Genomic DNA, 18957 nt, shown 5'->3' with positions numbered 1-18957 from the left:
AATTCAGGTTTGTTTTAATTTTGGGGTAGCATAATTCGGTGTTTTTGTCTAAATATTATTTTTGTCCCTCTTATTACGTGTAAATGGATAAAAAAAACCCAACGTTCTTATAAAATTGTACTCAAAATAAAGATTGAGAAGGGTAATTTTGGTACTTTAAAAAACACTAACAATCTTGGTATTATTCTATTTTTTTTAAATGATCATATTTTCAAATTGTAAAAAATTAAATAAATAAAACAATACACAAGCACAAAATCACATGTAAAACAAAAATACAGACAGTTTTCTTTCTCTCTCTCTCTCTCTCTATTTATTTATTTATTTGTTTTCTTGTTGCTTTCTTTCTTAGGGGTGGATGGCTGAGGAGAAGAAAGCAACAATCCAACAGCACCCTTCAAGATCAAAATCCCATGCAAATAAACACAAATAATAAACAATATTTATCAATTTGAAGCCAACATTTTGCGGTATAGGTTAAACTCCAAGATTACCCTTATAATAAAAAAATAAAAAATTCAAGATGAATATAATCGCAAAGCAGGAGGAATTGACTACCCTCGCATATGAGATGTGTCCGTGCCTATATGTACAATTGAAATTGCCAAATAAATATTCATAACATATTCAAAGGGCTCAAGAAATTACCATATCAAAACATTATCCTCCTAGATAACTAAATAACGCTTCCATAACCAATTACCAAAAAAAAAAAAAAAAATCCACAAAAAAAAAGTAAATAACGATACATAACATTACGTAATCAATAGTAATAATAATCCTATCGGCAGGGAAAAAATGGTTAAAAACAGATATTATTTGTTGTGACCACAATCTCAATAGTAAACTATTCCTTCCTCTTGTACAAGACTTTTTCTTCAACTTTGTCGTCCCAATATTCTTTTAAAACTTAAAGGCATTTCCTTGCCCAAGTATACATGAACATTATGAACATTATGACCATTATGACCATTATGAAGGGACACTGGAGACAACAAAGTCAAAGAAGAAGACTAGTTTGGGTTGTTCTTTTGCATTTTTAAGTTAGGGTGACTTGAGTGATGATCTTGAGTTGAATTTGAGTTATAACTTGAGTTGAAGTTGTAACTTGAGTTTGTGTTTAGATGTGCATATTTGAGTTATGATTTGAATTGAGAATCTTTTTGAGTTTGTATTTGGGTGGGTCAAACTTAAATTTGTATTTAAATAAGTATTTTACTAAAAACTCAATGGTAATAAAAAATTTTTAATAGGGTATATGAGTGGAGTTTTATTCGTCTTTTCGTTGTGAATGCATAGAAAAAATCATCTCAATCAGAATTAAAATGAAAAGGTTATGGCATTTTTAAGAATGAAAAAAATAATGTTCATTAACTTGAGTTCGAGTTTATGAACTCGAATTGAAAGGAAAACTTGAACTCGAGTTTAACCCCAAACTCGAGTTCAAACTCGAGTTCAAATTCAAATTTTATAAAAAAACATGAACTTGAATAAAGTTGTAATTCGAGTTCAAATTTTTTCTGAGTTTTGTTGCAAAAGAACAACCCTAACTTTTAACTAACTCAAATCACAACTCAAACTTTTTGCTACAATATTTTCTCTCACAAAAATTCAAATACAATTTTTTTACTATATTGTTTTGTCTCACATACTAAACTCAAATTCTTTAACTCAAGTTCAAAAAAATAACATGCCTTAATTTCTTGAAAAAAGTGAATATGAGAATGGGAGAGATTTTTGGTTTAGGGAGATTTGTATAAAGGTGGCTATTTATGATCAAAACTAAGTAGGCATGTGAATGTGAGTTGAATTAGGTTAGTAAATTATATTCTATATTTTTTTAACGAAATTAAAATTTGACCTTGATGAGGCGAAATTAATCCTTCTTTCATTTTCTCTTTCTTTATTTAATTCAAATATGACTATAGTTCAGTACTTAATCAGTTAGGACTTACGTATGGCCCCGGACTAAATAACGAGAATTTGATTTTTATTTTTCTTTTTCTTTTCTTTTTAAATATATTGATCCATTGCTTTAGTAAAAAAAGAAAAAAAATGAAAATTGATGTATTTTAAATATTGAGACGTGATAGACTTGCAACATCTCTAATAAAATTTTCCAATACTATTTTTTGTTCTTTTAATGAATATGGTAGAATTTTAAACATTTTTAAAATATCAAAAACATTCCCTGTGTCTCTTTCAAAAAAAAAAAAAAAACCGTCAAAATATCATCTTTCTCACTTTAAAAGAGAGAATCCGTTTTTCCGGTGGTGGGGCCCCCTTCCCGCCGTTTTGTTGCATGTTTTTTTTTCCCTGTTTTAATTTTTTTCTTTTAATTTTTTTTTATTTTCTTCTTTTTCATCCGTTACCTTCAAATATCTCCCCTACAAATACTTATTTTATGGTTATTTAAAAAAAAAAATTTTCTAATTACCTTGCTAAATTTTTTTTTTTTTCAATTTTATCCATACATAAGCATCATTTACCAGTGATCCTTATAAATTACAATTTCAGTTGCGAAACATATCACATAAATTTTTTTCTTAAGTTTTTTTGGTCTTTTTTACATGTATTTTGCTTCTTATATGTTTCCCGCTTTTGTCTTTATTTCTTTTATCCTTTCTTTTCTTTTTAGTAATTTGTATAATTGTTGTTTTAATTGAATCATGCGCACTTTGCGTACATTTTTTACTAGAATACCATGCGATTTTTATAGTCCCGGAAAATTAAAACAACATCCAAGAATATTCCGTTAATTCTTTCCAGAAAATTTTGAAGCTAGCAAGGGGACTAAATGGACTCATATAATTTATTAGTGTGTGTATATAGCGTGTTTGTAAATTTCAAATTTTCAAATCTATACTAGTATACACATTTTTTTTTTTGAGGAACATTAGTATACACATTTCAAATTACTGAGAATTAATAAATGGACAAATATGCCAAAACATTAAAATACATCGTGTGTTGCGAGTTCTTCTTCAATATAAATGGGAGAGAGAAAGGAAAAAAAAATACTCCTTTGTAAATACTCAACTGAAAAATAAATCAATATATATCGTTTAATAATTAATTGTAAGGATAAAATCATTTCGATAACCTGTGTTATAGTGAAATATGTTTTTGGTATCCTTTTGATAATATTAAAACGGTACCTCAATGTTTTTAAAAACACCTTTTTGGTACCCTACACTGATTTTAAGATGTAAAATGACCTTAATACCCTTTTATTTAATCAATTAAAAATAATATATCTAGAAAAAAATCATGAACTTTTTTATTTTGTTATTTTCTTTTGAATATTTTAATGTTTTAAAATACTTTTAGATTTTTTTTAAAAAAAATACCTATTTCTATTTAATTGATAAGAAAGGTAGTTTAGACATTACATCCTAAAAATGAGCTTTATATTACTAGAAGATGTTTTTAAAAACCTTAAGGTTACATTTTAATATTATAAAAAAATACATAGTACTGAGATTATGTTTCGCTATAATATATGGTACCAAAATGATTTTATCCCTTAATTCTATTACAACATCTTACCCCCTTTTTTGGTGAGTTTTTTTCTCATCTCACCTATATTTATTTTGTGACTAAAATTTACGGGAAATTATATATGTGGGGAACATCCTACAATATGGATAGGGACAGATGAAACTAACCTTAATATTAAATTATATGACATTCTAATGAACATCCAACAATGCTTGTGCTTCGGGTTTTAGTTTTAATCTAATAAAAGCGTCGATATTTTCATCTAGTTTTAATATTATATTTATAATAATAGAGGTGGTTCTTTCACCATTTGAATTTATTTGTGATCCATTAGATTTATGTCTTGGCAAGTTACAAGTTCCGTTAGCTATGAGTCTATATAAAGATGTTGATAGTCTTAGAGCTACACGTTACATGCTCTCGATGGATTAAAAACTTCCATCGATTGTAGTGGTTTCAAAAAGAGTCTTATGCGTGCTCAAATTGATATGTCGGGGAACTTTCTCAATATCGGATCTTGTCTTAGATCGTCTTCCTTGTGCTTCATCAAAATTGACTGATTGAACCGATTTTTATTGAGTGTTTTGTATTGTATGCCACAAAATCATCCGCATTATTATTTATGTCTATAAGACCTTTTAATTGAATGAAATTTTACCTTAAAATCATGCTCATTCTAATTAACCTACACTATGAATTATTTGATTTTAATTTCACGGTTTTGATTAATGACCTATAAAAAAAATTCAAGATGAATATATTCGAAAAGCAGGAGGAATTGACTAACCTCACATATGAGATGTGTCCATGCCTATATGTACAATTCAAATTGCCAAATAAATATTCATAACTTATTAAAAGGGTTCAAGAAATTACTATCAAAAACATTATCCTTCTAGATAACTAAATAATACTTCCATAACCAATTACCAAAAAAAAAAAAAAACATTCCATAACAAAAAGAAAACGTAATAACTATAAATAACATCACGTAATCAACAGTAATAATAATTCTATCCGCAGGGGAAAAAAAAAGTGGTTATGGTAAACAATAATGACCAAAACCATATACACAGCCAGAAAAACATATATTATTTGTTGTGACCACAATCTCAATAGTACACTATTCCTTCCTCTTTACAAGACTTTTTCTTCAACTTTGTCATCCCAATATTCCTTCAAGACTTAAAGGCATTTTCTTGCCCTAAGTATACATGATCATTATGACCATTATGAAGAGACACTGGAGACAACAAAGTCAAAGAAGAAGACTTAATTTCTTTAAAAAAAAAAAAAAAGTGAATATGAGAATGGGAGAGATTTTTTGTTTAGGGGGATTTATATAAAGGTGGCTATTTATGATCAAAATTCAGTAGGAATGTGAATGTGAGTTGATTTAGGTTACTAAATTATATTCTTTATTTTTTAACGATATTTTTTACCTTGATGAGGCGAAATTAATCCTTCTTTCATTTTCTTTTTCTTTATTTAATTCAAATATGACTATAGTTCAGTACTTAATTAGTAAGTATTTTCCAATTAGGACTTACGTATGGCCAGGGGCTAAATTAAATAACGAGAATTTGATTTTTATTTTTCTTTTATTTTTAAATATAATATTGATCCATTGCTGTTAGCAAAAAAAGAAAAAAAAAAGAAAATTGATGTATTTTAAATATTGAGACGTGAGGAATTTTAAAATAGATTTGCAATTTTCATAATAAAATTTTCCAATATTATTTTTTGTTCTTTTAATAAAAATGGTAGAATTTTAACATTTTTATAGCGAAGCATATCGAAAACATTCATGTCTCTTTAAAAAAAAAAAATCCCTATATCTAGTCAAAATACCACAACCGATATAAAACACTCCCCATGTCTCTTTGAAACTCGGTCATGAATAGACACAACCGATATAAAACTTTATAGTTCAGGGGCAAATTAAAATTGGTGCTATAATTCAGGGGAAAAAAATAAAATGAAAAAAAGGGAAAAAAAAAAAAGAACAAAAAAACAATGCAAAGAGGATAAAACGAAAAAAAAAAAAAAAAAAAAAAAAAAAAAAAAAAAAAAAAAAAAAACTTTATAAAAGCACTACACGCACAATACCCCATTTAACAAAAATTGCCCAATTAAAGTACGCAAAAACTCCTAAAAAACCTATGAAATGGGAAGGGAAACAAACCTGATTATTATTCTGGGAAAATTACTCTCGGTGTCTCACAAGTTACTCTAACTCTATGATTATCATTTTCATTGTTATTATTATTATTATTATTATTATTATTACTCTCATGATCATGACCACCATTAATGCTACCACGGCTACTTTGGAACTCCTTGTAATAACGAGCCCTCTTTCCCAACACCTCAACTTCGTCAATCACATGATCGAGCTTGACAACCGCCTCCACAAGCAAGGAAGCGAAGGCGGCCAGCGGAAGCGCCTCCGAGAATTCGAGGCTCGTCACGGCGATTCTGCTCGGCTGCTTCTTCAACATGATCTTTCTCTCGCCAGCTGACTTATTGTTGTTGTGATCATGATGATGATGATGATGATCATCACCCTTTGACTCATCATGAGGCTGATGATCATTTGGCGGCGGCGGCGGTGAGGATTTCATGGCGGTGTTGAGGTCTCGCAAGGCCTCGTGGAGGTCGCCGGAGAGGATCTCCGGAGAGAAGCGGCGGCGGCTTCTTATGCTGCTGGCTAGCTCCATGAGCACCCTTGAGACTTCTCCTGAGAGACGAGTGCAGGGGTTCTTGAATAGAGCTCTAACGGGTCGTGGGGTCTGTTAATTAAGATATTAATGGATCAGTTGATCAGTTGAATGTTACGCTTGGTCCTAATTAACAAATAGGAGAATGCTGTTTGAAAAAATTATAATAATAATAAATAAGAGAATTTTGTGGTAGAGTATGAAAAAAAAAATGTAAAACCCCTAACACAATTCTAAACAGCCAAATGACATTATAATTATAAAAAAAATGTCTCTAGATAGACACCTCAATCAGTGAAGCACTTGTAAAGTTTTGCGTTCGTCATTGAAACATCGCTCACATATTCATATATAGTCTGACACTTATAACATTGAATGTTACACTTAAACAAAATATATAATCAAACACTTATAATATTGAGCGTTAAACAAATTGAGTGTTACATAAATGTATGAAGAATGTTCAAATGGCGAATGAAAAATGTTATAAATACTGAATTGGTCAAAGTGCCGGAAAAAAAGTGATTTGATAAAAAAAAAAAAAAAAGACCGGTTTTTATTAAAATAATGACCATATTTTGGGCCGAAAAAAGCAAAATTTTCAAATTATATATATATATAATAAAACTACAATTTTTGTCAAATTATATATATAATAAAACTAATTAACACATTTGAGAAAATATCATCTTTAATATTTATTGACTAAAATAATTAATAAATTTAAGTAAATATCAAATTTACTGACTAAATTAATTGTTAAAGCTCATATTAAATTAAGAAAATTATACCATGTATTCAAACAAAAAATAGACTATTTAATATGATCTCTTTTTTCAAAAAAAAAAAAAAAAAACCAGATAGAGAGAGGAGTTTGCTTTTAAAATGGGCGCTATAATGTAATGTTTGTGTATTTACCTGGATTTCGTTTCTTAAACATCCATGTAGAGCTACAACTGTGTATCCAAAATTGCGAATAGCACCTCCAAGTTTAACATATTGCTTCCATGGATATTTGTAACAGTGTCTTGAGTGCCTTGGTTCCCAACTCGCATGCAAAGCCTTCTCAAATATTTAAAGCACCAAAAGGAAAAACATCGGTCATCTCAAAATAATAAGCCTTGAACAAAACTGAAAAATTATCCAATATTAAAAATGACAAATTACTAATTATTACCAGTGTCTCATCATTAGATTTGGAGTCTAGAACAGCCTTGTAACCTTCATATATGAGATCCTGATCATCATCATCACCATCCTCTGTGGATTCATCGTCAGTTTCTTCCGATTCAATGTCGTTGAAATATTCATCGACACAAGCTATAAAACCACATTTTTGAATCATATTTTCGTTAATTATATCGATAAAAAAATCGCTCGCAAAAGTTTAACAAAAATCGCGACACGTAAGAAGGCGATAAGTGATGTCGGACGGCAATAATATTGTTATAATCGTTCTTCTTTTATGCTAAAAAAAAACGTGAATAGTGGTGACTGCTGAGTAGTAGTGGTCTGATATCATGTTATAAAATTCCGACTAACTTGTAAGCGTAGGAGTACCTTCAATGGATTTGGCTAGGCCTTCGAGCTTCGACGCTGTAAAATTGTGCAAAGTCTCCCCCGACCAGTGAGGAAATATCAGCAGGCTCATGAGAAGGCAGGTAACGCAGCCTATTACAATGGTGTAGAAGCGGTCGCGCGCAATCTTCAAGATGTTGTCGACTCGGTAACTCGTCACGGTTATCAGATTAAACGTCAAGAGAAATATGATAACACCATAGTCGTAGTTCTTCTTTATGTGGGGAAAGAACCTAAGGTATGCGCTTGCAGCTCCTGGCAAGGTTGAACACATTGGCACAAAGTTTGGAGTTCTAATTTAGAAAAATCATACATACATCATGAAAAAAAAAAACAGTTCTATGGTGTCATAAAACTAAAATCTAACAAAAAAAAACACACACACACACACAGGCAAAACATTAATTTTACTTTTACAGAAATCAAGTACTAAAAACTCTTATCAATTTTTGATTAACCTCATAGCTTACATGAATTCTTAACATTACTATGATACAGAATATACCCCCGAGTAATAAACCATCCAGGGACGCTGGTAGCTTGGCAGGTTACCATCAGTAACCTATCAGACCACTCAGGGATTATTAGTAATCTGCCAGGTTACGTATTTTCTCAATTGAAAGGCTACTTTACCTATCAGAAAAACAGCAATTCCAATGAAAATGGCGTGAAAAATCCGATTGGATTCGTTGACGACGTACTGTATGTAAAACCCCAAAGATCCTGCTAGCAGTGTCCCCAATCCTCTGTTGAATCCTTTGCATAATGTTGCCCCTAAAACAACCATACAATGTAAGAAATGGTTTTTATAGGCCATGTTGTTTTTATTTGTCATAGAAAAATGGCCTGTTCTAAGGAGATCAAATCAACAAAACTTACGAAAGCAAAAATGTTGTCAAGAAACTAAACCTGCCGTGAATTCGAGAACGAGAACGACGGTCATGACGGCCCAAATGGTGTTCTCTCCGATCCCTTCAAACAAGGGCTCCATCAGATACAACAATGAAGCCAATGTGAGAGACACGCCAACTTTCAGTGCATAAATCACCCTCTTTGGATCCTCTTTCCCCACTTTCCATGCTGTTCGCCACGCCGAACCCGGTAACCTTTGCGTTTTCTTGAGAAAATTCTTCGTCTTTCTCCTTCCTTTCCCTTTTTTAACTTTCCCGGGATTCGCTTTCCCAGGCAAGGAAATTTCCACTTGATCTGTTTCCGCATGAACTTTTGCAAACATTTCTTGTTATGTTCAATATAAAGAGGAAAAAAAGAAAAAAGGAACTAAGATGTAAAATGATTGTGTAAAAGAATGGCTGGGGAATTGAAAATATGATATATGAACTAGTAGTTTTTGTTTCTCCCATGAAAGAAAACTTGATGGTGCAAAGAGGTTGATATAGCTTCTAAATAGGAAAGGACTAATGGTGATCATTTGCTGCGTTTTTTTTTTTTTTCTTTTTCTTTTTTCTTCCTTTGCATAATTACCAAAACATCCCTTTAATTGGCAATTTATTCTAAAAGACATTTTTTCCCCTCTCTCTCTAAGGTTTTGGTTTTATTATTGGAAACAGCACTTTAGTTACCATTCTAATTTAAGAATTCTTAAATAGACATTTTTAAAGTTGTCTGAACCAGGGAAAAACATTTTAATAAGACCGTTACTAATACAATAGTTACCTCTAAAACCTTGCAACACTATTGTGCAATAAAGACACATAATTAAAATCTCAAAAACTTTCACAATCTAAAATAATTGAAAATATATTTTGTTTCCTCCATAATAAATAGCGGGTAATAAATTAATAACATGCTGTTTGTATATTTCTACACCTGGAAAATTTGCCTCCGCACATTTTTACATATTCGACTCAATAATCATCTTAAGAAAGAAAAATTGTATACAAATATAAAATATCAATAATAGTTTAAAGAAATTGACACCTACAGAAAAGCAAAATCACTATTAGTGTTGTAAAAAATTTCGATGCAAGTGTACGTACACTATCGGTAACAAATAATAAAGTGATGAATAGAGTGTCGAGCACGCGAGAATTGTGTTAATTCTATTAAGTACCGAAGTTAGTTAACCTTAAATATTATTTGAAGGAGAAAATAACTTTATTTTATAGAGTTATCAATTATTATTATTATTATTGTTGTTGTTGTTAAAATTACAATACAGTATGTAATTCGAGACGAACATCATCTCATTTTTCAGTCAATTGAATGATGGAGAAACAAACGATCTGAATCATTGAAAAATAACCGTCAGTCGTTACGAATAAAAGCTAAAACAAAATTTCAACGAATATATAGAAGATTGTTTTTAAGCCTCCTTCAATGACTAAAATTTGAGCTGCATATATCATCCCACTATTTTAGTCAGTTCCATGACAAGGCAACTGATTCTGAACAACATCTATTCTCGGAATCTCACAAGTGACACTAACATTATTTGCATCATACTCCTTAAAACAAGCCATTGCTCCCAACTCCTCAACTTCCTCGATCACATGATCAAGCTTGGCCACAGTCTCCACTAACAAAGAGGCAAAAGCCGCCAACGGAAGCGCCTCCGAGAATTCGAGGCTTGTGATGGCGATTTTGCTCAGCTGAGGCCTCAACATCTTTTGCTGATTATGGTTCTCCCTCTTTCTCTTCCACTCCATTAAGGCCGAGGAGTCGGTCTTCACGCTTGATAGCGCATAGTTCTTTTGTTGGGCGGCACCCGGCTGCACTTCACGCCTCCCCCGCGGAGGATTCTCAGTGGCGGCGGCTGCATGGGCTGCGGCTAAGGCCAGCATGGAGGAGTGGCCCCCGCCCCCTTTTCCTTCGGAGCCAAGGAAGAGGCGGGGCTGCGACTTGATGGCGGTGTTCAGGTCTTGTAAGGCCTCGTGGAGGTGGTCGGAGAGTAGCTCCGGCGAGCAATGGCGGCGGTTTCTTATGCTGTTGGCGAGTTCCATTAGTACTTTTGAGACCTCGCCGGAGAGGCGGATGCAGGGGTCCTTGAAGAGAGCTCTTACTGATCTTGGGGTCTGTATGAAATAAGATGTTTTAATGTGCTAGTTTTATGATTAGGAAGAAAATAAGAGATAACGAATTGATAAAGTTGGTTTTATTGAACATTTCACCAATATGTTTATAAGTTTTGGCCACCAACAATATGAAATTAACTTATCAATTAAAATATAAGACAGAAATAACTAACTCAAATTTTATAAATTAATGATAACATGATAAACTAATTATCACATCAGTTAATGGAAAAGACTGTTAAAAAAAATGTTGACCGTAGTAAAGAAGTGATTTATTTTTATTTTTCTAATTAAAGAAGGGTTGTGAATGAATGTATGTGGAATTTTTTTTTTTTTTTTTTTTTTTTTTGACGTGGAAAAATAGAAGTAACAGAGCAAACAATCTATGGTTGGCTATAACAAAAGTTTTAATTACAAAAAGTACCCCTTTATTTTTAAGATTTTTCACAAATAACCTTTTCTTTCTGAAAATTACATTGAGGTACACATGAATTTCAGTATATAAGTTAGTGTTATTTATACCTGAATTTCTGTTCTCAAACACCCATGTAGAGCTACAACAGTGTATCCGAAATGGCGAAGAACAGCTCCCAATTTTACATATTGCTGCCATGGATATTTGTGACAATGTCTTGAGTGCCTTGGTTCCCAACTTGCATGCAAAGCCTGCTCAATTTGAAGAACAAAAGAATTAAGCAAGTATTAGTGATAAAACTCATATCTAAACTTCAACAATGAAACAAAAAGTCACAAAGAGTTTATTAGTTGAAAACTTGAATTAAAAAAAACCAAGTATTTACTTACCATTGTCTCATCATAGGATTTGGAGTCCAAAACAGCCTTGAAACCTTTGTATATGGGGTCCTGGTCTGGTGATATGTTCTGAGTTTCTTCCATTTCAGTGTCATTGAAATATTCATTCACACAAGCTGCCAAAAATAATAACCCGTAGTTCGTGTAAATTACTATTCAGTACTTTCTACTCTGGTATCATATTAAAAATTCGGCTAATTAGTTGGTTACAGACTAATTTTATTTTTAAGATTATTTTTATTTGTGCCCACAAATTTAAGGGTCATTCCCAATTTATCCTCAAACTTTAAGGCCCTTACTTTGTCCCCAAATGATGTATTACTTCAACTTAACCCTCTCTGTTATAATTATAAAAAAAAGTGAATTAAGTGTTGCCATGTGGTCTTATTGTTAGAATTTATATTAAAAACAAACGGAAAAAATCATATGACACGCTTAATTCAGGTGCAAAGTTGAAATTTTTTTAGTTTGAGGGGCAAAGTGAGAATAATTTTAAAGTTTGGAGGCACGAGCGAGATTGATTCGTATTTTTATGTTTTTAATACAAATAAAAAAAATTATTTTATTGTAATTAACCACTTCAATACACCTTCTATGGATTTGGCTAGGCCTTCAAGCTTCAAAACAGTGGAATTGTGCAGGTCTTCCCCTGACCAGTTTGGGAATACCAGTAGACTCATAAGAAGGCAGGTACCACAGCCTATTGCAATGGTGTAGAACCGTTCATGGGCGATCTTCAACACGTTTTCGACTCGGAAACTCGACACGGTTATCAGATTAAATGTCAGGAGAAATATCAGCACACCATAGTCATAGTTCTTCTTTATGTAGGGAAAAAATCTAATGTATGTTGCTGCAGCTCCTGCCAAGACAAACAGTAGAAAATTCAATAAAAATCAAAGATCAAGACAGTTTTGAATTCGTATATTTGATATTGATTTGTTAAGGAAGTTTTAAGGATTTTGAGAGAATATTTGGGAGTACAAAGATATATAATTGTTTTTCTTATATGGGGTTATTAGTACAAGAATCTTACCTATTTAGTCATGACAAATATCAAATGGTGACAATATTGTTTACCGAATACAGAAAGTGTCACTAATAAGATTGCTTAGTTTACAGAATTCTAAGCTCACCTATCATGAAAACAGAAGCTCCAATGAAAACAGCTCCGAGAATCCGACCGGATTCATTAACAACATACTCGATCAGAAATGCCAATGATCCTGCCAGCAGAGTCCCCAATCCTCTGTTGAGTCCTTTGCATAAAGTTGCCCCTATATGACATGGCTTTGTTGATCATATTTGTCATGAAAAAGAAAATTAATAAAGAGTTTTTAGAAGGGAAAAAAATTATACCTGCAGTGAACTCTAGAACAACAACAACAGTCATGACAGCCCAAATGGCATTATGTCCAATCCCTTCAAACAAAGGCTCTATCAGATACAACAATGAAACCAGTGTCAAGGCCAAACCAACTTTCAGGGCATGGATCACCCTCCTTGGATCCTCTTTCCCGACTTTCCACATCGTCTGCCATGCCAAACCCGGTAATCCTTCTGCCTTCTCGAGAAAATCCATCATCTTTTTCCTTCCCCTCTCTTCATTTTTCCCAGAATCCCCCTTCCCAGCCATGTCCACTTCCATGCCTGCATGAACTTTTGGAACCATTTTTTTTAATTGATGTAATGTTGGATTGTAGGTGAGGATATCTCTACATATATATATGGCTGGCCCAATTGCAATGCACCAAGTCTTTGTTTTTCTGATGCAAGAAAATTTTAAATTTATTCAGCTATGAAACAAGCATGATATACTGATGTTGGTTCTGATAGAGGACTAATAAATGGTGATCAATATGCTAGGCTGGGAGCTTTTTTTTTTGGTTGTGTTATGCAAAACCCCAACTTTCTCTAATGGGCTTGAGTTGGTATTTTATAGATACAATCAACAGGTGTCTTGCTGTATTCACATGTCTTTTTTATTAAAAGTAGACCATGATAGTAATTGTTTGTGGGTTGCTTTCACAAATGGCCAAGAGTCAAAACAAGTGGAAAAAAAAAAAAAAAAAAACCCCAGCTTGATTGATGTAAAAGAATTTGTTTAACTTTTTGATATATAAATAAAAATATTTGTTTATTGATTAGCCGAGGAGGTTTCTATTATCTCCTAGTAAAAAATTGAGATTATCATCAAGTGATCAAATTGTTTTTATTGGGATGCCTAGTAAGCAAAAGATAAAGCTCACAATATTTTAAAAAATAATAAAATAAAAAAACTAATGTTATCTTACCTTCAAACAGTTTTTGTTTTCAGAATCTATGGTTTTCTTACATGATATGGTCTCACCCTTGTACCTTAATCATATGTATTACTTGACAAAAATCTTATAGAAACAAAATTTAGTAGTATTAATTAACATGCTTGACATCCCTTTCAAAAACAAAAAAAAAATAATGATAAAAAAAAAATAAAAGTTGACATGATTTACATTAATGGTTCATATCTGCCACTAATAAGCAAACCATCCCTGTGATTTCGATAGGTTTAATTTCACCTACTCATAGTAAATGGCATGAGTGGGTTTTGTTTTTCTTTTTTAGAAAATACACTAAATAACATATTTTAAACATTATTTTGAAGAAGCATATTCTTTACTATAATTATCCATGTTAGGGTTTCAGAGCCTCATTTATTTTATTAATTTAATTTTAAATTTTAAATTTTATTAGAGTAAAAAAATTTTAAAAATAATTATATTTAATTTTAGGCGAAATGTTTTTTAGGCTAAATGTATAGATAATCAAACTAGAGAAATAATATAGATAATCAAACTAGAGAAATAATATAGATAAAAAAATAATTATATTTAAAAAATTGAGTTTGTTTTAGGCGAAATGTATAGATAATCAAACTAGAGAAATATAATAATTGGAAATTACAAAAACCAGATTACAGCAGATACACAAACAACAAAAATAATATAGAAATTTGAAAAATGTAATCAAAATTTTGGACGAGGAAGAACCCAGAACTGCTCTCATACAAAACATGTATTCGCACCTAGAAATACTCTTATACGAAACATACATATTTCCAAAATTTCAATTAACAATTAATATTATCTAAAATTCCTTTGGTAACGTTTACGTAGCCTAATTTTCTCGACATTTTGCTAAGAAACGTTGCAAGAGATAAAGCTATATATACTCATTTTCAATTATTGATGAACGTAGATTTAAGATGATTCTACACTTTATACTAATTATTAATCAACAGCAGAAAACAAATAACTGTTTTTTTTTTTTTCTTTTTTGCTCAATGAAAACAAATAATTGTATTTGCATGTGATAAGACACATCAAAAATTGGTTTTTTTTTTTTTTTTGGTCCAACTAACCAGGAGAAGATCTAAGTAGTGGCCGTACCGATTTTGACACATTGACATGATGTTCATGTGACATGGTTAGATGAGCAGTACTGCAGCGTTTGCTGACCAATAATGAACCCCACAAAACAAAGTGGTGTCGCAAACTTCTCATGCATTAAAAAACTGCAGCTTATAAGTATGAGGAGTTACAATTTGTCAAGGTCACGGAGTTTCGGTTATAGGCCAGACTATGACTTTCTTCTTTCTTCTCGTAGAATAACTTTAAGATTCGATATTTTTTAACTCTATAAGGATTTCGTCTTGATTAATAAATTATGAAGGCGTCATTCAGTTCACAGATTTGAATTTTTAATTTAAGTTGAAATGTGATTTTATATAAGAATTTTTAACTGTATCGGAAAAAATTAAATGTTACTTTTTATGAGAACTTTTAACTGTAATAAAATTAAAATTAAATACTTAAATCGGTAAAATGAACGAAGCCGAAGTATTAGCTTGTAGCTTGTGATAATCATCAGTACCACATGTGCTCTATAATAGTGAAACAAATCTTTTGAGTAGAAGTAGATCAAATTCTTTTTGTTCTATTGATGAGTTCTTAGATTTCAATTAAAATGAAGAGAGGCCTGAGGAATACGATGATTTAGGGTCTGTTTAGTTCGTTGATTTGAGTTTTTAATTCGAGTTAAAATGTGATTTTATGTGATAACTTTTTACTGTAATAAAAAAATTAAATGTGACTATTTATAAGAACTTTTAACTATAGTAAAATTTAAATTCTAAACTCAAATCGATAAAATGAACGGGCCGTTAATAATTCATTATTTTTTTTTCTTGGAAAGAAAAATAGGTGAGTAAGTAAAATACCGTGTGCTTTGCTACAAAAGGAAGTAAGAGCTTTGTTGTTAACCTAACGTTTTTTTCATTGACCACTTTTTTTGTTACTTTTTGGCGATCTTTAGCTTTGGGCATACATTGGCTGTTGTTCTCAAACAGCTGGGGTCTTTGATTTTTTGAGTTGCAATAACTTGCATCTCCCGTGCATTCTCAACTTCTTCACTTGGGGTCCAACTTAAGCCACGTGGCACACCTGCCCACAACTATTGCTATTGGGGCACTTTTTTTTTTTTTTTTTTTGGCTAAAGATTTTTCTCCTTGACACGGTTCATCAAGATTTTTCTCTTCTGGTGGGTATTTTTTAATTTGTTAGTTTTCCAAGTAAAAAAAATGCTACCACAAAAATCCTCTTTTTTGTGGTGGAGAATATAGAAATGAAATCTTCAACTTTATAAGGGCCAAATTTTTTTTTTTTTTTTTATGATGATGATTTTTCCATAAAAACATGGGAACCTTTTGCAAAAATAAATAAGAGGTGATATTTTTCACGAAATCAAGAATCCAGGAACCCAAATGGACTAAATTTATGGTAAATCAGATATGCATATCAGGATTTGTGGCTCTAATTATTTAAATGCCATAGAATTTCGGTGGAAAAAAAAAAGACTAAATAATATCCACCAAAATAAATCATGAAGGAATAAACAAAGTAAGGTTAATTATTTGACAGATAATAAATCATGAAGGAATAAACAAAGTAAGATTAATTATTTGACCGATTTCAAGTATCCAATAATTGCCAAACATTATTAAGGTTAATTATTCTTTCTTGATGCATATCATATGCATGTACACTTATAGTTTCAAACTTAAAGTAAATAATTGCAATGTCTTTCTTATAGACCCTAAATATATTTCCAGAAAAAGAACCCCCAGCCAGACATATAACTTAAATGTTTTGATTTATAATCCTTCAGTATTTGCCATTGAATTGCATTTAACCGGAGAAAGTGAATCCATTGGAATTACATTGCTTAAGAATTATTATTAGAACACCTAACTTTTTTCTGCACAATATCGTTATTGAATACAAAATAGTGACAGTCAACTCCAATTGGTAACAAAGGTTAAATTTTAATTAAGGATTAATTTTATAAATGCCCCCTGGACTTTGTACCTTGTTTTAACATGTCTTTAAATTTTAAAAAGTATTCATTTCACTCCTTAAAGTATGAAAAACGGTTCAAAATACCTTTTGACCTAATGTCTTTTCATAAATACCCATTGAACTATTGATTTTGTGTCAACTTGTCCCCTGATCTTTTAAAAAGTTAGAGGGTAAGTTGACACAAAAGTAATAATTCAGGAGGTAATAGTTGACTTAAAATCAATAGTTTAGGGCATATATAAAACATACATAGTTTCATGTCTCATTTTGTTAGTTTTATAAATATAGAGGACATTTTGAGTTGGGGTACATGTTTCAGAGCGCGAAATGAACCATATTCAAAGTTCAGGTGGCGTGTTGAAACAAAGTACGAAATTCATGCGGCATTTTTATGAAATTAGTCCTCTAATTAACAATAATCTTTTAGCATTCATTCTCCCAGAAATTCTCGTAATTCGGCAGTAGAATTGCTTCTTTTGTTTTTGGTAATTTAATCCATGAAATAGTCATAGAGTTTCCTTCCGTTAATAATTAGGGTTAATCCAAAGAAATTGCAAAACTAGATCCAATCACATTTAATATGTCCGGCACAAAGTGTTTAGAGGATAATCCTAAGTGCTCTATTTCATAATATCAATATCTGAATATTCTCCGTCGATGAATTTTCTAAGCTCCTTAACATAATAGTCATCAGAAGCAGAAGGGACAATATCGACAGAAGCGCGAGCGGTAGTATTAATAGAAGCTCTAGCAATATTATAGAGGAGCCAGTTACATCCTTAAAAATGCTAACATTAGTTATGGGTAAGGGAGGGGCTTACAATAAAAAAAGCTAAACTTAGTAGAGACTTACAATAAAAAAAGTTAAACTTAGTAGAGACTTACAATAAAAAAAGTTAACATTGTGTTACTGAAATATAATGCTAAAACCTTTAAGTGTTCTTAGAGTACGTTTGCTTCATGTATTTTGAGAGAAAAACACTGTAACAAAAAAGTTGAATTTGAATTAATTTTTCGAGTATTGAAATTCCTGAATTTCATGTCATAGATTTCACACACACTTTCGTATTTGTATTTTAAAAATTTTAATATGGTTTTTAAATGTCATTGTATATCAAAGTTTCAGCTGACATTTTTCTTAAAAATGAGACAGATTTAGATTAGTTGACGATTTTCAAATCATAAGAGCGTAATGAGGCTTATGATGCTTCGCCATAACACATACATAAATAACATCAGCTAATTTATAAATTATACGAGAAAAAAAAAAAAAGAACATATGCATGTATATATCAAAAGACTCGGTCCAAACTTTATCTAACATATGCATGAAAGAAGGTTATGCCCTCACAAAGAGAATACCTGAAATCCCTAGGAATAAAAATAAAGACACTGACAGTTAAAATGAAAAACAAAATACACCCACAATACAAAATATTTGTTTGCACACTCTCGAATACCCTTCAGACAAACACAACACTAACATATCTCGCTATATATAATACCTACATAGAAAACAATGTAAACAAAGGAATGTTCAATTTGCGTATGAGTCACATATATGGTTCAAATATGGATACTCCTGCAAAGACGTCTTTTGTAAAATCATGCTTACTTCCAAGTAGGTTTTGAAAAGCATTAAGTTTAATACAAAAAGCATTTTTTTTTTTTTTTTTAGTTATTCAATATAGGATTTGCTTCTAAATAATGGGAGGTAGAAAACATATCAAAACAGTCTTATCAGAAACCTCGGAGTAGTGAGGATCTAGCTAGATTTGTCACCGCTTGTAACAAATATAAAAGTTATTAGTATCTTAAAGGCCTCTTCGTTCTCAACAACGTCATAATAGGGGCATCTATTTGACTAGCCTAAGGTGTAAATCTGTTTGTCAAAATTGAAAAATTTTGGTTGTCCAA

General features: G+C 31.4%; 2 protein-coding genes across 2 annotated transcripts; both read right to left on the bottom strand.

Moving 5' to 3' along the window:
* Window positions 1–5693: 5693 nt before the first annotated feature.
* On the bottom strand, window positions 5694–9033 carry LOC21406064 (aluminum-activated malate transporter 14). Its single transcript, XM_010106042.1, has 6 exons — window positions 8709–9033; window positions 8433–8573; window positions 7782–8054; window positions 7399–7541; window positions 7140–7283; window positions 5694–6293 (listed from the first exon to the last, which is right to left on the bottom strand). Exons 1-6 carry the CDS (start codon window positions 9031–9033, stop codon window positions 5694–5696), a joined length of 1626 nt encoding a protein of 541 aa, XP_010104344.1.
* Window positions 9034–10085: 1052 nt separating this feature from the next.
* On the bottom strand, window positions 10086–13532 carry LOC21406063 (aluminum-activated malate transporter 14). Its single transcript, XM_010106041.2, has 6 exons — window positions 13004–13532; window positions 12781–12921; window positions 12234–12506; window positions 11636–11760; window positions 11354–11497; window positions 10086–10831 (listed from the first exon to the last, which is right to left on the bottom strand). The coding sequence occupies exons 1-6, from the start codon at window positions 13314–13316 to the stop codon at window positions 10175–10177; spliced, it is 1653 nt and encodes a 550-aa protein (XP_010104343.1). The 5' UTR covers window positions 13317–13532; the 3' UTR covers window positions 10086–10174.
* Window positions 13533–18957: the final 5425 nt, after the last annotated feature.

The sequence above is a fragment of the Morus notabilis genome, unplaced genomic scaffold (genome assembly GCF_000414095.1).
Source record: "Morus notabilis unplaced genomic scaffold, ASM41409v2 Scaffold69, whole genome shotgun sequence".
Taxonomy (NCBI): Eukaryota; Viridiplantae; Streptophyta; class Magnoliopsida; order Rosales; family Moraceae; genus Morus; species Morus notabilis.
The sequence above is the reverse complement of the archived record's forward strand: the minus strand, read 5'-3'. Positions and strand labels throughout refer to the sequence as shown.